The 19,240-nt window shown below is 35.1% G+C and overlaps 1 protein-coding gene and 1 pseudogene across 2 annotated transcripts; both read right to left on the reverse strand.

The window, feature by feature from the left end:
• Window positions 1-377: 377 nt before the first annotated feature.
• On the reverse strand, window positions 378-977 carry LOC137715633 (putative CCR4-associated factor 1 homolog 11 pseudogene; annotated as a pseudogene).
• Window positions 978-1,776: 799 nt separating this feature from the next.
• LOC137715319 (phosphatidylinositol/phosphatidylcholine transfer protein SFH13) lies at window positions 1,777-7,115 on the reverse strand. Of its 2 annotated transcripts, none has more exons than XM_068454601.2 (15): window positions 6,767-7,115; window positions 5,651-5,768; window positions 5,158-5,461; window positions 4,948-5,047; window positions 4,336-4,602; window positions 4,162-4,239; window positions 3,952-4,056; window positions 3,819-3,868; window positions 3,636-3,735; window positions 3,432-3,530; window positions 3,223-3,336; window positions 2,994-3,123; window positions 2,442-2,821; window positions 2,276-2,350; window positions 1,777-2,014 (listed from the first exon to the last, which is right to left on the reverse strand). In XM_068454601.2, the coding sequence occupies exons 2-15, from the start codon at window positions 5,661-5,663 to the stop codon at window positions 1,994-1,996; spliced, it is 1,836 nt and encodes a 611-aa protein (XP_068310702.1). In that variant the 5' UTR covers window positions 5,664-5,768; window positions 6,767-7,115; the 3' UTR covers window positions 1,777-1,993. The 2 variants fall into 2 exon arrangements, with proteins under 2 accessions (XP_068310702.1, XP_088547753.1); XM_088691627.1 differs by having other exon boundaries at window positions 6,304-7,083.
• Between the last annotated feature and the right edge of the window lie 12,125 nt (window positions 7,116-19,240).

Raw genomic sequence — 19,240 nt, forward strand, 5'->3', positions numbered from 1 at the left:
TTTGATATAATATCTAGGAATTAAAACGTACGTTAAATATAGTGGCAAGTTGGGTAATTTTTCATTATAAAAAAAGACTACTTCTAATACATGTGGTACCTAAATTGTAGGCAGATGTTTAACTCTAAAAAGGCATGAATGTTTAATCTCAATATTTAAAAAACTAAGCAGCTGTATCAAAATGTCCCATACATCAATGAGCCTCAACTTCCAAACCATACAAAACCCTCTGCGATACACATCTGTAAGCTTCCGAAACGTTTGCCAAGTCAGCAAACTATCAGAAGCAGCCTGATGACTCTTCCCAGCCACACGATCAACCCCAAGCTTGTTAGCCACTCTCTCTAATCCTCCATAAATCTCTCGAGAAACCCTAATCATGCTTTGATGTCATACACATTTTTCCCAAGGTACATATCCATCAAGTCCGTGAAAGTGTTCATGTCTTGCGGCAAACGATTGTGATTCAGCATCTTGATCAGGTACACGAAATCGTAAGCGCTATGGAAAGTCACCCATGTCAATCGGGATTGCTTGGAGAACAGCAAATATATATGCCACAGCAAGGCGAAGTCGGAAGAACGAATACCCTTTACCTTGTTCTTCATGAAATCGATTCCTTGGCTTTTAAGCAACCGAATCGAACTTGTATTCTGAAGGTCACGTTCGACATCGAAGTCCCTGAAGTTGAACTCCCATATGTAGCAGCTATTTGTGCCAAAGCTGGGTAGGTTTCCGTTGTTGTCCGAGAGCGTTAGCCCTAACTGGATTATGTTGGTGTTGTCGACGTTGGCCTTCATGAGCTCATATTTGGACGCCGGGGTTAAGGGTGTGTAGGAATCGGAATATTGGAAAACCGTGCCCGGGAATTCAGTGGCTATGGAGAGAAAAGGGTGGCAACGAATCATGGACTGAATTAGAGAAAACTCGGTTTCCAAATTCTGTTGCCAAACGCGTCGAATCTCGACGTTCTTCATCGTCTATGGTATTAGGGTTTCTGTAGAATGTTTCTTGGAATGATGTTGAATGATGTTATGCTATAATGATATATAGAGAGGAAGTCTATACTCCAAATCCAAGTGCAATTAGGAAATATAGTCTCTAGCTATTTCCAACTGACCGACTTTATTTCCAAGAGAAAGTAGGAAACCCTAGCTGAAAAGGGATAGTGTTACTGCGTTACTAAGTATAAAGGATTCCAATCCTAAGTAATCTAATCCAATTCAATTAGTCACCAAACATGACCTAAATGTCTTGCAATCGTTTCCTTTTTCAAACATCCAAACATCTTTGTTTTTCTTTCTTTCTTATGTACATTAAAGGGAATCGAACTCTAAGCGAATCTTAATATTAACCCACGAATATGAACTAACCTTAATCTTAATGGAACGCTGAATTGATCTTAATATTAACCCACTAATATGAACTAATCTTAATTTTAATCGAACGCTGAACTATTCTTAATGTTAAAATCGAGGCTTTTCACCGAAAAAAAACGAGCTGTTACTACCACTCCAAAATGATCATCCAGCCCTCCATATGCAAATTTTTCGCTCGTGTTTTTTATAGAGTGCATACGATAATTTTGGGGCACTACTAGAAAAAACACCTGGTGATCATGTCTAGGTTGTTCTTCAAGCCTAGCCCTTGCATGTGAATACAATTAACATGGAGGAAATTCTACTGATATCAGTGTGTTTCATTGTATACATTGCAACGGATCTGGTCTTAAGGTGCAGAGACCTTCAATTTTCTCCAAAAGTGAAAAACAATCAATGCCGAATTGTACAAAATTGTACAAGATTTCATTAATTCCTTTTTTTCTGTTCATCTCTGCACTTTTATGTCTCAAAGCAGCAGAAGGTTACACAGTTTATATAGCTTTGATTGAGAGGCAATTTCTAAAAAAAAAAGATGAAAAGAAGGGGGCCTTTTCTGCATCATACTTCTTTAACCACACGTGTAGCCTTTCCTGCCATGAGTCGTTACCTATTCAACAAAACGGTCTCTTTCGCTGCGTCAAAAAGAGCCTCACCAATGTCAGATTTGGCTCAACAAAGCAAAACGCTACGAAATGAACATTAGCTCATTGATTGTAGCTAGCTATAACTATATGCTTTTCTACCTTGTTATTGATCATTTGTCGTTGATAAAACTCCCCATAAAAGACTTTCCTAATACTAGTAAAGGCTTAATTTGTAACCCGAAAATAAAAGTCGCTTGATTTAGACAGAAATTTAACAGCGGAAGTTGAAGTTGTTGCAGATAGACTTACATGAAATTTAGATTCCTGTAGATTTTCCAACAACCTAGCAATCTCTAGTTGCTTTACAACTGCAGCGTGAAGCACCTGTAACGACAACATTGAAATGAAAATATTGTTATCTGTGCAATTAAAGGATCAATAATCAAATGGCTAAAAGCATTCAAACATAACATACTCCTTTTGTTTGCTCGAGATCATATTCAACAGACTTAATCCTGTCCATCGAGTCCATCAGCATTCGCTCCTTTTCTAAAGGAATTGCAGCAGGCTTGTTGTTAAGCTCCTCACATACTTTTTCTAGTTGCTGAAGACGCTGTAAACACGGGCGGACATAGTCTTCTTGACTCACAACTTCAGGGGCTGGTAAATGACCATTCGTGTTGCTTTCTACCAAATTCGATGGGTAAATGGTGTTCTGCCTTCTCCAAAATTCAAATTGTAGAATATGAGAAAATGGTATTACTCTGATCAGGAAAGATATCAGCTTTCTTGCCACACGAGTGAAGTCAGTCTTCTCAATTTTGTCCTCAGCTGCGTCAAACCTAACTGAACTACCTGAAAAGACGCATGAACTTAGGATATAAGCTGAAAGGTAAGATTGAAAAGGGAACAATAGCTAATAGTTGAAATATATAAGCAGTGGTAAATGCATTTTTTACATTTATAGAAGTAGAAAAAAGATTTTAGAAAAGAAAAATAACTGGAAATAAGAATATAATGTGTTCACCTTCTGAATTTAATGTTGCTTCATGAGAAACATTCTGATCCTGATGACATTGAACTCCTTGATCGCTTGTTCTGGCTTTCTCAACCGGGGGAAGATCATCACAGCTGTAGAATGCACTTGGATCTGATGCCTTGACGTGTGAAAGACAGATTAATCAATACGCACACCAACAGATGCAGTACACTTTTCAACCAAACAAATCACAAAGAAAATTAATCTTGAAACTCACTTCTTCATCAACTGCGTCCAAAGGAGGAAATGCAGAACTCCTTCGTCCAAGTGAAGAACAAGGATCGTCAATATCTGACCCTGATTCTACAACTGATGTATCGCTTGTTCTACCCTGATAAAACACACAAAGAATAAAAGAATAAGTATGGGCCACCTTCTCTGAACCAGTAATACATCAAGTACTACAAATAATATTTCTGAACTAACCTTCAGTGGGTGTAATTGAATATATGAATCAAATTTCTCCTGTTCACCAGGCACACTAGAAATTTGCCTCACAAATGTTGCTTCAGCAGCATGCAGAAGCTACAAATTAGAGACGCTGGGTTAATCTTCAGTACTTACTTCAATAAAGAGATTGAAGCCTGAAACCACTAGACTACTCATTAGGGGAAAAAAAAAGATGATAACCTTCATTATCTCGATGTCATTCCATGGACCTTTATTAGACCTAAGGCAACCCCCTTCAGCTGAACATGTACATGATCCGCCCAGGAAGTCTGGCAACTGACTGAAAAGAGAAATGTACAGTGAGCTGAAGAGTACTGTCAAGTGTCAATGAAAATATTAGAGAGAGTATTATGGTAAACATACCTTGAATCAATGACTTCCAGTAGTTTAGACAAGGATTTGGGATCCAAAACCTGGATTTAAGATAATTATCAGCAATCAAGGCTGCAGGATAAGGAAATTTAGATGCCACGGGGCCTAGAGCACTATCCTTTACCTGTATCTTTGCAATAGTCTTTACATCAAGAAACTTCTGTGCAGCAGGCCAAAGCATCTTCTTAAAGCCAGGACCAGCATTGACAATGTACATTCGGTGTAGAGTCTGTAAATTGCAAAACAGTTAGACCTATACAGCACTTTATAAAAAAAATATTATTCTTTAAACCCAAATAAAATGAAATCAAAATATTGTAGGTGATTCCAATACCTCAGGGTAGAAATTGGTGTCTATCTTTGTCATGGCAGACAAAAGATTTGCAGCAGTCCTAGTGAAATTTTTCATGCCCTGTATTTCACATACGATCATTTTTCTAGTTAGAATTCTGGAATTTAGCAATGGCAGTAACAGAAGTACAAATGTGAAGGAAAGACATAAGCATACCAAGCCTTGTACATCCAGTATAGTAGTTGTTGAACATATCTGTCTCTTTGCTGCAATTGAACAAGCAGGGAATTTCTCCTGCAGAGCTCTCTCAAATTCTTGGACATGGTACTTTAAGTATCGCTCTATACAGGTGATTTGCATTAGCCTACTTGGATGAGCTTTTCCCAGTCTCTCAATGTAAACGGGTCTGCCATCTTTATCAACCCCATGGTATCCTTGAGGGTAATATTGCACTACTTCATCAAGCTCTTCAAATTCAAAATCCTTCAAATTTATTAATTTGACAATGAGTTAGAGTTAAATAAAAACAAAAATTTTTGTTAAACACGCTACAACATTCCAACTGTTAGAGCCCTATTAATATTCAGATAATAATAACTTATCACCAGAGTCGTTTCTTCTCAAAAAAACAAAAAAAAACAAAAAAAAAACTTATCACCAGAGATGACTTTCTCCAGATATGACATTCAGTATCAAGGTCTTAGATTAATTAAATTTGTGCTTCCAAATTCCAATTACACGATGTTCCTAGTACACCAAAGAATTATCCTGTCTAAAAGATAATACATCCATATCGATATCATCAGTGACAAAAGATAACCTCATTACCTCCAAAATGGTGTCTGTTCCAAATTCTTTTCTCCATTTAAGCATTTCTTCCCACAACTGGAGTGTTTTTTCAATGTTAAGGTCTCTAGCTTTCAAAAATCTACACGAGAGTCGAACAAATATACCATATAATCCACTATATCTCAATTGGAAACTGAAATTGGGCCACTATGTTATTACCAACAGATATCTTGGAGGGATTTGACTGACCTCAACAAAGTATGGTAGTCATCGTGCCTTGCTGGCAACAAGTCCATGTCAAGGAGCCTTTGATGAAACTCTTGCACAACACTCTCCTCTTTCGCATCCCGTACATCTTGTATGGAAACTGATGGAACCCGGTAATCGATTTTCCTTTTTCCTCTTTTTTTAAGAGAATGGGTAAACTTACTGGAAGCATTTATCGCCTTCTTCTTGAGATTACAAATTCTTGACCGTCTTCTCTCCTCTTCAGAAATCTCAAAATCGGTCCTTCTCTCTCGGATTTCCTCAAGAGCTCCAAACCCTTCAAGGCCTTCAGCAAACAGATTAACACGCATAACCATCAGTACCACAATATGCAAAGTTTATCTCAAATTTGCATTTGTTTTTTCGAATAAAACAAGCATCACGTTCCCATATTCCCTTCATATGACAGAGTGCATTGTGTAAAATTATTCTCAACCAGAGATAACAAATTCATCTAGCTAACCAGGAAGCATACCTGACATTGACATCTTAGTCCAATGCAGAGGGAAGATTTTCCAAGTCTCTTGGCCCTAAATCTTCAGAGAAAGGAGGCGAATCCACTGCAATCTCTAAAGTATGAAAGTCCCCATATTCTGTCAAAATACAAGCAACTACTTAGGATTCAAATGCAAGAGATTGTAGTATCTTAAATTATACAGAAGTTGAAGCAGCAGAAGTGAAGTGACTGACTTTATATCTAGACAGAATGTAAAATATGACTATAAATAATTTGACTGCACTCAACCAAATCGACTTCTCAAAAACATCGAAGTGTGAACAAAAGAAACCATATAACCAAAAAAAAAAAAAAAAAAAAAGAAAACATAATTAGTCACTAGTCAGCTAAATGTAAATCATCAAATGCATATATGCATATTTGTGGAAATTTCTTTGCTGCATTGGGTAAAAATAAAAAAATGTGAAAAAGAAACAACTGCATTTGTGTTCTGGTAATTTCCCAGTGAATTCCTACACCTAAAATATCATATTCTCCTCAAAAACCTTATCACTATTGAACCTCCCCTGAACTTACTAACTCAATTTTCCTCACAATCCAAACTGGCAAAAGAAAGAGTGTCACTTTCCAACATCTGCGTGCTAAAAAAACACCCTTTGAATATTCAATACCCAATTTTCAAATGGCAGACAGATCTGGAGCAGCTAAATTCCCAATCCAAATTAGAAAAACCCCATTTTTCTATATCTTCAGCACAATCAGATTCTTCAACATCTCCAAATTTGGCACCTTTCCCATATTTCACACATAAATCAATCCCCTGATTAACAAAAGAACTGAAAACCCATCAAGCAAACTCAACCAATGTCTCAGGAGCTCTCTGAAAGTTAAAAGATTTTGTGACAAAAGTGAAACCGTCCCAAAAAACTATCCGATAGCATCCAAACCATCAAGCTCTCGCATTTACACCACCTTAAACGGTCCCCAATCCCCAAAACGCATTAAATCTCACCAATGCCGATAACCCACGTTCGGATCACACGCATTCTTCCTGTCTACGTAAATTTCCCACAAAGATTAAAACTTTACAGGGAAAAAAAAAAACAGAGGAGTGAGAAAACAGAAGAAGAAAACCTAGATTGGAAGCTGGATCGCAAGCCGAGAAGCTCAGGCCGTAGGTTCACCCGCAGAGAATCTAATCCAGAAACAGAGATGGGCGGCGAGAGAGAACGTGGATAAAAATGAAAGTCGGTAGGAGATTTTCCCGAGAAAAATCGGGAATTTTCTCGAGAAATTTAAATGAGAGAAAAAAAGAAGATCATGACCTAGATTTTTAGCAGAAGGGAAAGAAAAAAAATGCAAAAGACAATTCTCGGAAGCGAAAGAGCTCTCCCCTCTCCTCTCCTTCGCCCTTTCCCCAGCTGTCCTCTCTCTCCACTCTCTCTCTCCTTACTCTATTTATTATGTATTTTAATTAAATTATGGCTTTTGGTTCACTTATTTCTTAATTTACTATCCGAATCATTGAAATTTGATCCAACGATTAAAATTATAATAATTTTTAAAGTTGGTTCTTATTTGTAGATATTAGATCAAATTTCAATGACTCGTATCCTCGAATTTAGTGGATTAGGAGGAAGAGATCTGGAAATAATCCCTTTCACTTTTGTGGCATCGTTGTCCCCTCCGATTTCCACACTTGGCGGCCTCTGCTTTCGTTTTCAGAATTTAGCGTTTTGTACATGTAAATTAATTAATCTCTTTTTAATTTTAATTTAATTAATTTAATTTTGGGGGGCAAAAAAATGAATTGACGGTGGTGATTGGAGTAGGATAGCAAAGTGTTTTATGCGCTTTGCTTGTTGTTGGGTTCGTTCTAACCCACGCACCTTATTTTTATGTTTTTTTTTAATTGGTCAAACTGAGCTACTCATATTAGCCTAATTTTGATTAAGTGAATTTTAGGTGTCGTGTTAACTTTCATTCACTTTCCTACTCAATCTCATCTTATAAGTTATTGTGGATTTCCAAATTATAATCTTATTATAAGGACGATTGAATATTAATATAGACAACTTGTTATTTTAAACAACTTTAATTTACGGTGAAGGGATTTAAACGCAAGTGTAATGGGTGGAGAAATTTATGACCTGACCTAACCCACGTATGTTATACCACAACAAGAGTTGGAGAATTTTTAATGTACTAGAAACATGGCCCATTACACCAAGTTGTAATAATATAATTGGCTGAAATTTAAAAAAAATAAATTTTTCAGCTAATTATATTATTACACTAAATGTACTCGGTTGTGTTTCCAGCATACTGTAAAATCTCTCCAAGAGTTGAGATTCTTGAATTTATATAATGTAAAGGGTGCATCTTATTAGTTTCTTTGTTTTGCAGTAAAAGATAAAGTTACAGCCTTTTCTTTGTTTTGGTAATGTTTTTTTTTAGGTAATGATATAAGTCAATTTTTTGCATTGACTGACTCGTTTCATTTCTTAAATTTACGGTTTAAGGTCCAACATCGACCATGTACATTTGTTCTCTATCTAAACGTACATTTATTTTCAAATTAAACGCATCAAGTCAGTTAATTAGAAGTTTTTATGTCTTGTTTTACTCTCATTTATATTAAACTATTTAATACAGTCTAATTGTTGGGTTTAAAATAATGAAAAATTAATGAAAATAGTTTGAAAACTTTAAGTTTTAACGATAAGGACAAAATAAAGGGTAAAATGAATAGTACCAGTATTGATTTTTTAGTGTAAAAATATAATTTTTCGTTAAAGTGAACAGTATCAGCAACTTTTCATTAAATTTCTCTTAAAATAATCAAATTGCGTTTAAGTTAGATCCAATCAATGCATGCAATTAAGTAAAGTATATAAGCTGTAACTGAAAACATAAATCATGAGAATATATAGCGGACAAATTTAACAATTTCCAAGTCCACAAAAATCGTTGCATAATAAAAGGTCGACCAAATTAGGAAACGGATTTCCATACGACCAAAATAGTAGGTTCGTTGTTCCTATAAGTTGGCACGACTTTCGTAGATATCAGCTTTTTGGCAGTTGTGCTAGCAAGCTAGTACAGCCTCCCATCTCTCGTCCAAATTATGGGTCATAAATAAGAGATGAGATGGTGATGAGCATATTTTTGGTGTAAAAAAATATTGTCACGTAATGTTATTATTCTTAATAACTTTAAGAATTGAATGTATTAACTTTGGACATAAAGTTTTATTGTTCTCTAAGAATGACTTTCGGCCTTTTTTACGCAACTTGGGTGGGAGGCGAAGAATATCATCGTTTTGACGGTGTTTGACCCATCACTGAGATACTACTCTAGAAGAGCTAGAATTTTAACTTTGTGTCAAGACTTACCGGCCAAGAAACAATTGCAGATAGATAGTTTTTAGTTTTTACAAAGCGTAGGCCTCCCAAAAGGTGATAGAGGTGTGCAAAGGTTTCTTCTGGCCAAACGAAGATTGACCCTCGACTGCAAAGATAAGATTGACTACAAAACTCACATGTCCAGCGTCATAATACATAATTTGATAACAACATATGACAATTTTCTTGGTGCACACAAAATTATTAATTAATGAGTGGAGGGTGATGGGTCAATTATGTGTTGCAATCGTGTGGCTTAGAAATTCCAAACCATAATTAATGTTTGGTTCAAGTCGTTCTTTAATTATCATAGGATAATATAGGATGTTGAACTAACACCCCAAAATTCTGTAGGGTTAGTTGAACGTGGTGGTTAAAAATTTATTGACAACAGCAGCTACACATCAAAGACGGCCCTTCCACCACCAAACCCTACTCACTGCGGTCCATACCCCGCACCGTACTACATTATATATGCATGAAATATTATGTTCATTCACCAAACTATTGTAGCAAATCTATCCACCATAATTGGAGAAAATTTTCAGTGTGTTGATGACACAGGACGGTACATCACACGTCATTGTTCAATTGAAGCAAAACTTTTTTTTAAAAGTTTTTATCCAATTATATAATAATATGTGGCGTACCATCTCGTATTTCAAACACATTAAAAAATCTCTCCACATATTCTAGGATTTCAAATTTAATTAGGTTAGTCCCACTTCCTTAATGGGTGATGGATCGAAGACCTAATCACAAGTCTCTTGTGTTGACACCATCATCACTTTAATTAATGCACTCCAAAAGTGTTGGATATTTTAAGAAGGTGAATGTTATCAATGTATGTGAAGTGAAGTGAAGTTGACGCCCAATTATGCCTGGAAAATTTTTTATGTGTATCCGAAATATGAGATAATACATTATAGTTTATTATATAAATAGATGACATGTTTGATACATCTCATTTTTAATGTTTATTATATATGTCTCTCCACTTACATTATAATGTGAATTTTTATGTACGTATTTGTGCTAATCAAGTATAAAAATAAGATAAACTATATATTGGTATTGCGTGTGATATTGGGTAGTTTTTCATACCTTGATGTCGATGAAAACGAAAGCAGCAACTCTGTTTCATATATAGTTGAAAAATAGAAGAATACTACTTGCACTCTCTCTTTGGGTAAAAATACGTTATTTGAACAATTTTTAACTATGAAATTTTTACTTGCACTCTCTCTTTGGGTGAAAATACTTTATTAGTTAGTGAAATAATGAACTCGTCCCCCAAAAAAGAAATGCAAGTATCATTCAAAGAATGTCATTTGTAAAATTTTGTAATTAAATCATTGCCACACAACACAATTTTTGTTCTTTTTGTTAACCCACACACAACACAATTTTGATGATATAGTGTAGTTGCTTCATTTTATTAATGTGTGAGCAACCTTTGAATGTAAGTGAATTTGAGAGCTTAAAATTTTGTAAAAACATTTGTCCTATTATCCTAGTCCGACCATGTTAAACATCGATAATGAAGACAAACATAAAAAGGTTGCTAACTTGGCCAAACTAATTGTCACCGAATTAGTGGATTTTGAGGACGAGACATGTACGAAAATAAAACGGTGCTTGTTTACACTAAAAAAAAAAGGAAAAAATAGGTCAAAATACAGGAAACATTAAATGAATTAGGGAATTGCTATTGGCAAAAATCTCATTATACACTCCTCATAGGTGTATTTTTCTTTCAAAATATAGAAAGTTTGAAGTGTAAAATGAAATTTTTAAAGTGTCAATAACAATTCCCATGAATTATATAAAAAGAAATAGTTCAACGAAACTAAAACCTAATTACTTTACTATGAACTTTTAGATCTTTGAAACGGAAGGTGTAAAACTTATATATATATTTTTTTTTGGAAACTGTAAAACTTATATAATTAGTCAAAGGAATTTTTGTTGATGCGCGCGTGCGTTATAATTTGGCAGAAAAAGGTGGAAAAGGGAAAGCTAACCAAGTTTTGAGTGAGATTCTCTTCCTTTTGTAATCATGAGATTTTTGTTTTCTTGATTTTGGCACGCCAAACTCTCCAACCCAGAACGAATGACAGTATTCTCAGTCATTCGACTGAAAAAAACCCATGACACTACCATGCGATTAAACATGACACTACTTTATATATTATTGTTGAATAAATTTAAATTTTAAAATTTATGTAATAGATAAATACAAATATCAAAATTTAAATTCATTTAATGAAAAAAGAATGATGAGCAACATTATCATTTGAAAATGATTAGCAAAAATACAACGAAAGAAAATAATTAAAAGAGTACGACCAAACATAAAATACATACGAATTTTTTGTCTATGAAAAATCAAGTCCACAATTTAGATTTTCTTTGAAAGAGGGAAACCTTTGGAAGTTGAACAAAATAAAAAAGTTTGGTAACCTATGTATCTATCTTTGCATTGTTGTCAAACTTGTTGATGATATAACCCATCCAAATCTTTATTCGTTACTAAAGTTCTTTAAAATGGTACAGATGAAATTTAGGTGCTTCAACAATTATATACGATGAATACTCTTTTATACAAAGAATATTGAGGAGTTCTTCAAATAAAAAAAATAAAAAAAAAGAATATTGAGGATAAAAATGTAATTGTCTCCTCTAGAGATATAACTTGAGGTTACAATAGTTGTTGTTAGTTTGTTATGACAGCTGTTAGGCTAGTTATATTTGCTAAGGCTTAGTTAGCATAATTCTTAAGTCTTTACATTTCACACACCTTTCTTAATTTTTGTATATTGATCTTCAATTCATTCAATCCAAATGCTAGAAATTAAGAGAAGTATGTGAGAAATAAAAATAGATACGTAAATAACACCATCCTGTAACAATATAACTTAAGCCAAAACAAGTATAAATATATAGCATTGTCTAGATTTTTTTGTTTTTTGCATTTGGCAACAATCATTGCACTCTTGAATGCTTTCAAGGAGGAATGTTGCATCACTATGATGTCTCATATTCCAACATTTCTTTCTACAATATACAAATATGAATCTAGAAATATAAATAGTGACAAACACAAAAATCCTTTCGCATATTTGCTTGGTACGATCTAGAAATTCAAATCGATTAGGTCATCGAAGTCATCATCACAATTCACAAGTCACTAAAAGTCTAAAACCCTAAATATTGGAAAAGGGCCATATATGTGTATGAAAAGAGAAAGATAAAAGTTAGGACATATGGATAGTGCATCATGTAAAATGCAATAAGACAGCAAAGTCAATATAAAACGTAAATTAAAAATCGTTAATGTTTTCTTTGTCAATCCCATTGCCCTACATATAATATAAGTTAGGGCATATGTGTCACATCCCGACCCGAGCCCCCATCATATCTCGGACTCGACTCTACCGTAGCACGATATTGTCCGCTTTGGGCCCCTATCACACCCTCACGGTTTTGTTTCTGGAAACTCACACGAGAACTTCCTAGTAGGTCACCAATCATGGGATTGCTCTTGCGCACTACTCGCTTAACTTCGGAGTTCCTACGGAACCCGAAGCTAGTGAGCTTCCAAAAGGCCTTGTGTTAGGTAGAGATGGGAATATACATATAAGGCTTACAGAATCCACTCCCTGGACGATGTGGGATGTCACAATATGGATAGTGCATCACGTAAAATGCAATAAGACAGCAAAGTCAATCCAAAACATAAATTAAAAATCGTTAATGTTTTCTTTGTCAATCCCATTGCTCTACCTATAATATATTGTGTGTGTTTTCCCTTAACAGTTCACTGCACCAAGTCTTCTCTATTTGAGCCATTGCCTATTTGGTGAAATGAATTACACGAAACCTCTTGATATCGACCACGTACTGAACAGTTGATTACGAAATGCATGTTTAAAGGATAGAGTGAGTTTTCCCTTAGCAATTCACTTAACGATTGTGATATAAATGCATTCAAAACGACGCGGATTGTGATATTAAAAAGGAGATATTCTTAAGTTCGGTACTCTATAAGAAAATTTTAGAATGAGCATTTTGACATAAATCATGTGAATAAACGACCGGAGATATAGTTAAAGTTTTGTAAGGATCATACAGTCAAAGATTTTTATCGTTAGGAGTTAAATCCACGTAAAGTTAAGGTCGAGTTTCACTAAAATCCTTATCGTTTCATTTTTGGCAGCTTAATCTGTCACTATATAGATTGTTGTGTCACCAATTTTCACTTTGTACATATGCAATTATGCATAAATAATTATTAACCGTAGATGTATGTGAATTTTCTAATAAATTAAGCGTAGTCCAGAAGTGATACTCAATAACCTATTTTTTCAGACGTGCACATGAAAGATTGATCTAACTGTGGCATGAGTAGTATCCATCCTTGATGTAGTGCATGAATCATGTGTTAGCCATATTCAATTAGCCATAACCCAATGAATTTTAGTTTCTTATCATGCACGTTGTGAGTAATGAATAATTAGGGTTAACAATTTTGACTTGTTTATTTGCTCGGAGTATGCAAATGCGTATTCATGAAGTTCTTGCGTAATTAATTTATGAGTAAATTGTAGCAATGTTCTCTTAACTTTAACTCAATTGGATCAATGGTTCCTTAACTAAAAATTCATTATCATTGGTTCCTCAACTCATCAAAACGTGTAGCTATGGTCCCTCAACTAAAAATTCATTACCATTGGTCCCTCAACTTTAATCAAACTGGAGAACTGATCCGTTGACTTTAACTCAATTGGAGTAATGTTCCCTTAATTTTAACCCAATTGTAGCAATGGTATTTCCAACCTAACTCATTTTGACAAAATTCTGACTAAGTTGACAAAAAAGACCATAGCTACACGTTTTGATGAGTTGAAGGACCCCCAATTGTAGCAATGGTCATTTCAACATAACTTATTTTGACACAATTCTAATGAAGTTAACGAAAATGACCATAGCTACACATTTTAATGAGTTTAGGAACCAATTGTAATGGATTTTTAGTTGAGGGATCATTGCTCCAATTTGATTAAAGTTGATAGATCATTGTTACAATTTACTCTTAATTTATTGCAACAAGTTTTGGTTGGAAAAATAGGGACAATCATTCAAATCTAAGTAAAGAAATCGTAGTGAAAATGTTTTTAGAACAATTTTTAGTAAAGATGCAAGTAAATCCTAGAAAAGCACTTTAAGTGCTTCTTGGAAGAAGCACATAATTAGTGCTTCTTACAGAAGGCACTTCAAGTGCTTTTGAAACTCGAAAACATTTTCTCTAAAAGTGTTTTCAGTCATTTTAAAAGTATGTCCAAACGAACTCTTATTAAGGTGGGTAGAAGTTCTTTTTGCTCCTCATATTTGTAACAGGACAACGCATTCAGTAACTTTTTTTATTTCGAGGAAAGGTGATCTTCAAAGATGAGATCGTTTTGAACCGAAGTGTTTGTTAATACTCATTTGATGTAGACATTTACATTCAAATGTAACGAAATTCTCTGTTGTTCGAAGAAAAACAGTCATTAAGCTTTCCACATTACTGTGTCCTATCACTTTGCCCCTCTCTATCTCGTCCTTTTCTCTGTCTCTGCGTAGAAGATAAATCCTGCATGCATGGCTGTGTTGTCTTAAGAAGCGTTCGCATCCTAAATCAAATACCCTCCAGACACTCCGATGTAAAAACCACCAAGAAACAGACAACGGATAGATACCCTCTCTCTCTCTCTCTCTCTCTCTCCCCATCATGATTTCTTCATACAGAGATTTCATCCCACTAAATCCAAAGGATTCGAAGATTCAGACTATTAAAATTTGATTCAACGATTACAAATAAGAAAATATTTTTAAAAATAATAATAATTATAACCGGTTGATCAAATTTCAAGAATTCAGATCTTCAAATCCTTAAAACTTGATGGAAGAGATCCGGCTGAGATTTCTGTCCACGCGCAGAGATATTTATTCTCTCCCCCCCCTCCAAACATTCCGACGTAAAAAACACCAAGAAACAGACAACGGATAGATACCCCCTCCCTCTCTCTCTCTCTCTCTCTCTCTCTCTCTTTCTCATCATGATTTCACTCAGAGATATTTATTCTGGCTTCGTGCTGTCATTTTCCAATTTCTAAACTTTGTGAAACGTCAGTCCCAAGAAACGCTCTGTAATTTCCCACATTCTTTTTTTTCTTTTGGACTTTAAAATCTGATATCAGAAGGAAAACAGGGAAGCCCGTGATTCTCTGTGAAATTTTCTGACAGTTGCACTATAAACCAGAATGTAGCTGTAACCTAGCTGGACAATAACCGCAGCACAAAGACATGGTCATATCTTTCCAGAAATCTTTCTCTTCCCTGGTCTCTCTCTTTTCTTTTTTAGAGAGAGAAAGAAGATTGAATAATGTGAGTATGTCCAGAAATCTTTCTCTTCCCTGGTCTCTCTCTTTTCTTTCCCTGGTCTCTCTCTTTTCTTTTTTAGAGTATGTGGCTTGGCTCCCCTGGTTTTCGCCACATCTTTAGCTGACTCCACCATTTCATGAGGAAAATCATTTTTTTTTTTTTTGAAACTAATCATTTCATTTTGTTTGGCCTTCCCATTCGGTTCCATTCATCATTTAATCATTAGCTCAATCTTATATACATTTGCTTTGGTTTTCTCATTGTGATTTCTCTAATTAATTTTCATAGCAAAACTTTGGTCAAACAACCCTACCATCTTGCTAAAATTGTAATGTTTGACCAACCATCTTTCTTTGAAAAATACCAAGGATAATTTCTTAAAAGTAGAATTGTTCATAAATTTTCTGTAATCTTATGTTTTGGCATAATTTTTGTACCAACATTATAAAACATTGTTAAAAAAATGAGGTAGTAAAATGTCCATAAATAGTCTTCTTAGCATTTCTCTTTTTAAAAATATATTTTATACGAAAATAAAAGAGTACAAGCATACAACCAATTTCAAACTAAATCTTCCGTTGCACCTGAATTTCATATAATTAAAGATATAAACATTACGGGCCACAACTAGGATACGGCGGTCCAATATTTAGTTTCATTGAGCAAAGTGAGGATTTTTGAATTTTAGGGGTCAAAATGAGATTGAAATCGAGTTTCAGAGAGCGTAGTTAAAAAATTTATTCTAAAAATGTATTTTGTAATCCACATCAGCATATTTGACGGTTTTCAAGTCTCATATTATTTAATATTTAATATTAAGTTATAATAGGAAATTTATTAAAAGAAAATAAAAGAATAAAGTAGAAAGTAATAAAATTTATGATACTTATGATACTGTAGTAGTTTAGTACACATAGAAATTATAAGAATACATAAAAATATTTACCAATTTCCTCTCTTCAACGGGATTGAAGACTAAGATTAGTCGTTGAAATGAGAAGAATATGTTCCGGATTTCTTGGTATGGAGAACAGGGATCACTTGTTGTGTCTTGAAATGTTTGGACAAAAATAACAAAAATAAGGCAATGTAGAGCGAGTTTTGAGTTAAAATGAGAAAAATGACAACTTTTAAGTTTTAGGCGGCAAAAATCAAGTTACAGGGAGCGTAACTAAAAATAAACTTATCAATTTTTTCGAGTACTCAAAGACATTCGTTGCTGAGACATATTTGAGCAATGAATTGGATTTTACAATTTAAAATTAAATTATTCAGCAGTCAAATATATGTCAACACTAGTAATGTTACTAAATCTACGAAGCGAACTAATTACCCAACGGGCCTAGCTCAATAGACGTCCACATATGGTTGTTGAATATTATTACAACATATATAATCATTAGCTGATAATTGTACAAAGTATTCATAAGTATTGTAACCAAATCCCGTTATATAATTAGTCTTTTTTCATAGGTTGAGTAACCTGTTCAATTATTTTCCTAGAAGACTGTAACGAAGAAGTTTGGCAGCTTAATTATAAGCATCAAAATTAGCAATTACTTGGACATTGAGGAAGTTGCTGAATAAAACAAGGTATTTTTTACAGAAACCTTGGCACCTTCCTCTCTGTTTAGTCCTTTATCTCTCAGAATAATACTTGATTAACATTGGGAATAAAATATATCGGACCTCAAAATACACTTCAGAGTACATAATAGTGTACATGAACATCCAACGCGCCGACCGACATCAAAATCTTGACCAACAGCTTTTGCTTTTTCTTACGACAAGATACCTCCCTTCAGTTGCAGGTCAATGTACATTGGATTTGAGGACGTGTTTACCTTTTTTTTACACTAGCAGAAAGTTAAATGTCAATGCCTAGTTCAGTGCAAGGCAATGACAATTGGGACATCCTTTTCCTTCGTAACTTTTAATTTGGAGAATGTAAAGATGTGCTCTGGCATTAACTGAGAAAGGAGTTCATGTGAATTGCAAAGGCACAAAAAGTTCTCATAGAAAAAGGATTGTGATAACCACATACTCATTTTTATCTATTAGACACCTTTCTTGAATTGAAAAGAATTAAAAGACTTGTATTAATAAGAATGGTAAATTACAAAAATCTACCTCGACTATGGATCGAATAACACTTTCATACCTCATCTTTTTAAAATGACAATGTTATACCTCAACTTACGAATTTGTGACAATGTCAGACCTCCGTCAGTTTTTCTGTTAATTTCTCTGTTAAGTGATGACGTGGTTAGAGATGGGGCCCACTCACTAATCCAACTAGCTTAAAAAATAATTAAATATATTTTTAAAAATTAAATATTAAAAAATTAAAAAAATTAAGAATAAAAAAATTAAAATGGCCTAGGGGTGCAGGCCTCCCTTTTCCTCCACCCGCACCAACCTTCTTCTTCTGTTCGACAAACCCCAAACTCTTCCCCGTCCCCCCAACCTTCCCCAACCCACCCCCATCCCCCACCTCTTCCCTTTCCCCACCTTCTCCCTACCCCTACCTCTTCTCATCCCTTTCGAACCCAAACCCAAACCCTAATTCCCCATTTTCAAACAAAAAACCCTAACCTTCCCCACCCGTCCCCCCAACCTTCCTCCACCACCCTCTCTCTCTCTCTCTCCTCTCTCTCCCTGGGCTACATGCAACTCTTCCCCCATCCACCAGAACCTCAACAACGTCGCCCAGAACAACGTCGTCCGAAGCCAAACCACCCCAAAGCAGAAACCCAAATCCAAGCCCGTCGAAGTCGAGAAGAAGATAATAATGGAGTACATGCCATCACCTAGAGTCTCTTCTCTCTCCAACGTCTTGGATCATCCCTATCCCGGAAGCCGACGACAAGGATGACGAAGATGACGTCATTGCATACCCCGAAACCGACGACGTCCAAGAGTTCCAAGCTTTTTCGTCAATCCCAACTTTTCATATTCTGATGCTCAGATCAACGGCAAAGATTTTAAAGCCAAGAATAATGTACAGGTGCAGATTTTGCCCGAATCCGCTTTGCTCTCTTCGGGTCAGGGCTCCGACACTTATGTCGTGGCGTTGCAAGGAAGGGGTCGGGGAATCCAACGACGGGTTTTTGGTGGCGGAGAATCCGAGCTTTGGAATTCCCAATGGTATGAGGCACAATAGCTTCATGAGGGAGGATAGGGAGTTAGTGGCATTGGGGAGAAAAAGTGTCGACCTTTCACCAATTTCCGGGCCACCGAAGAGAGAGAGAGATGAGAGAGATGATGGTGGATAAAGGTTGGGGGGATGGGTGGGAAGGGTGGGAAGGGTTTCTGGGTTTTGGGGATGCTGCTGTCCAGAGAGAAAGAAAAGTGAGAGAGGAGAAAGGCGTGAGAAAGAGGAGAGAGAGATAGAGGGTGGATCCCACAATTTTATATAAAAAAATAATTTTATTTTTAATGTTATAATATTTAATTATTAAAAATATATTTAATCATTTTTTAATCTAGTTGTACTAAGGAGTGGAGCCCATCTTAAGCCACATTAGTACTTAACAGAAAAATTAACAGAAAAACTAACGGAGGTCTGACATTGACACAAATTCGTAAGTTGAGGTATGACATTGTCATTTTAAAAAATGAGGTATGAAAATGTCGTGACACCAATAGTTGAGGTAATTTTTTGTACTTTACCCTAATAAGAAATATGTAGGAGATCAAAATGGTTAGCACCACCCTAAAAAAATTGCAATGAGTTATAATTTGTAGTGGTAACTTGAAATTGGATATAATCGATCGA

Source organism: Pyrus communis, chromosome 3, assembly GCF_041283825.1.
Source record: "Pyrus communis isolate YQ-2024b chromosome 3, ASM4128382v1, whole genome shotgun sequence".
NCBI lineage: Eukaryota > Viridiplantae > Streptophyta > Magnoliopsida > Rosales > Rosaceae > Pyrus > Pyrus communis.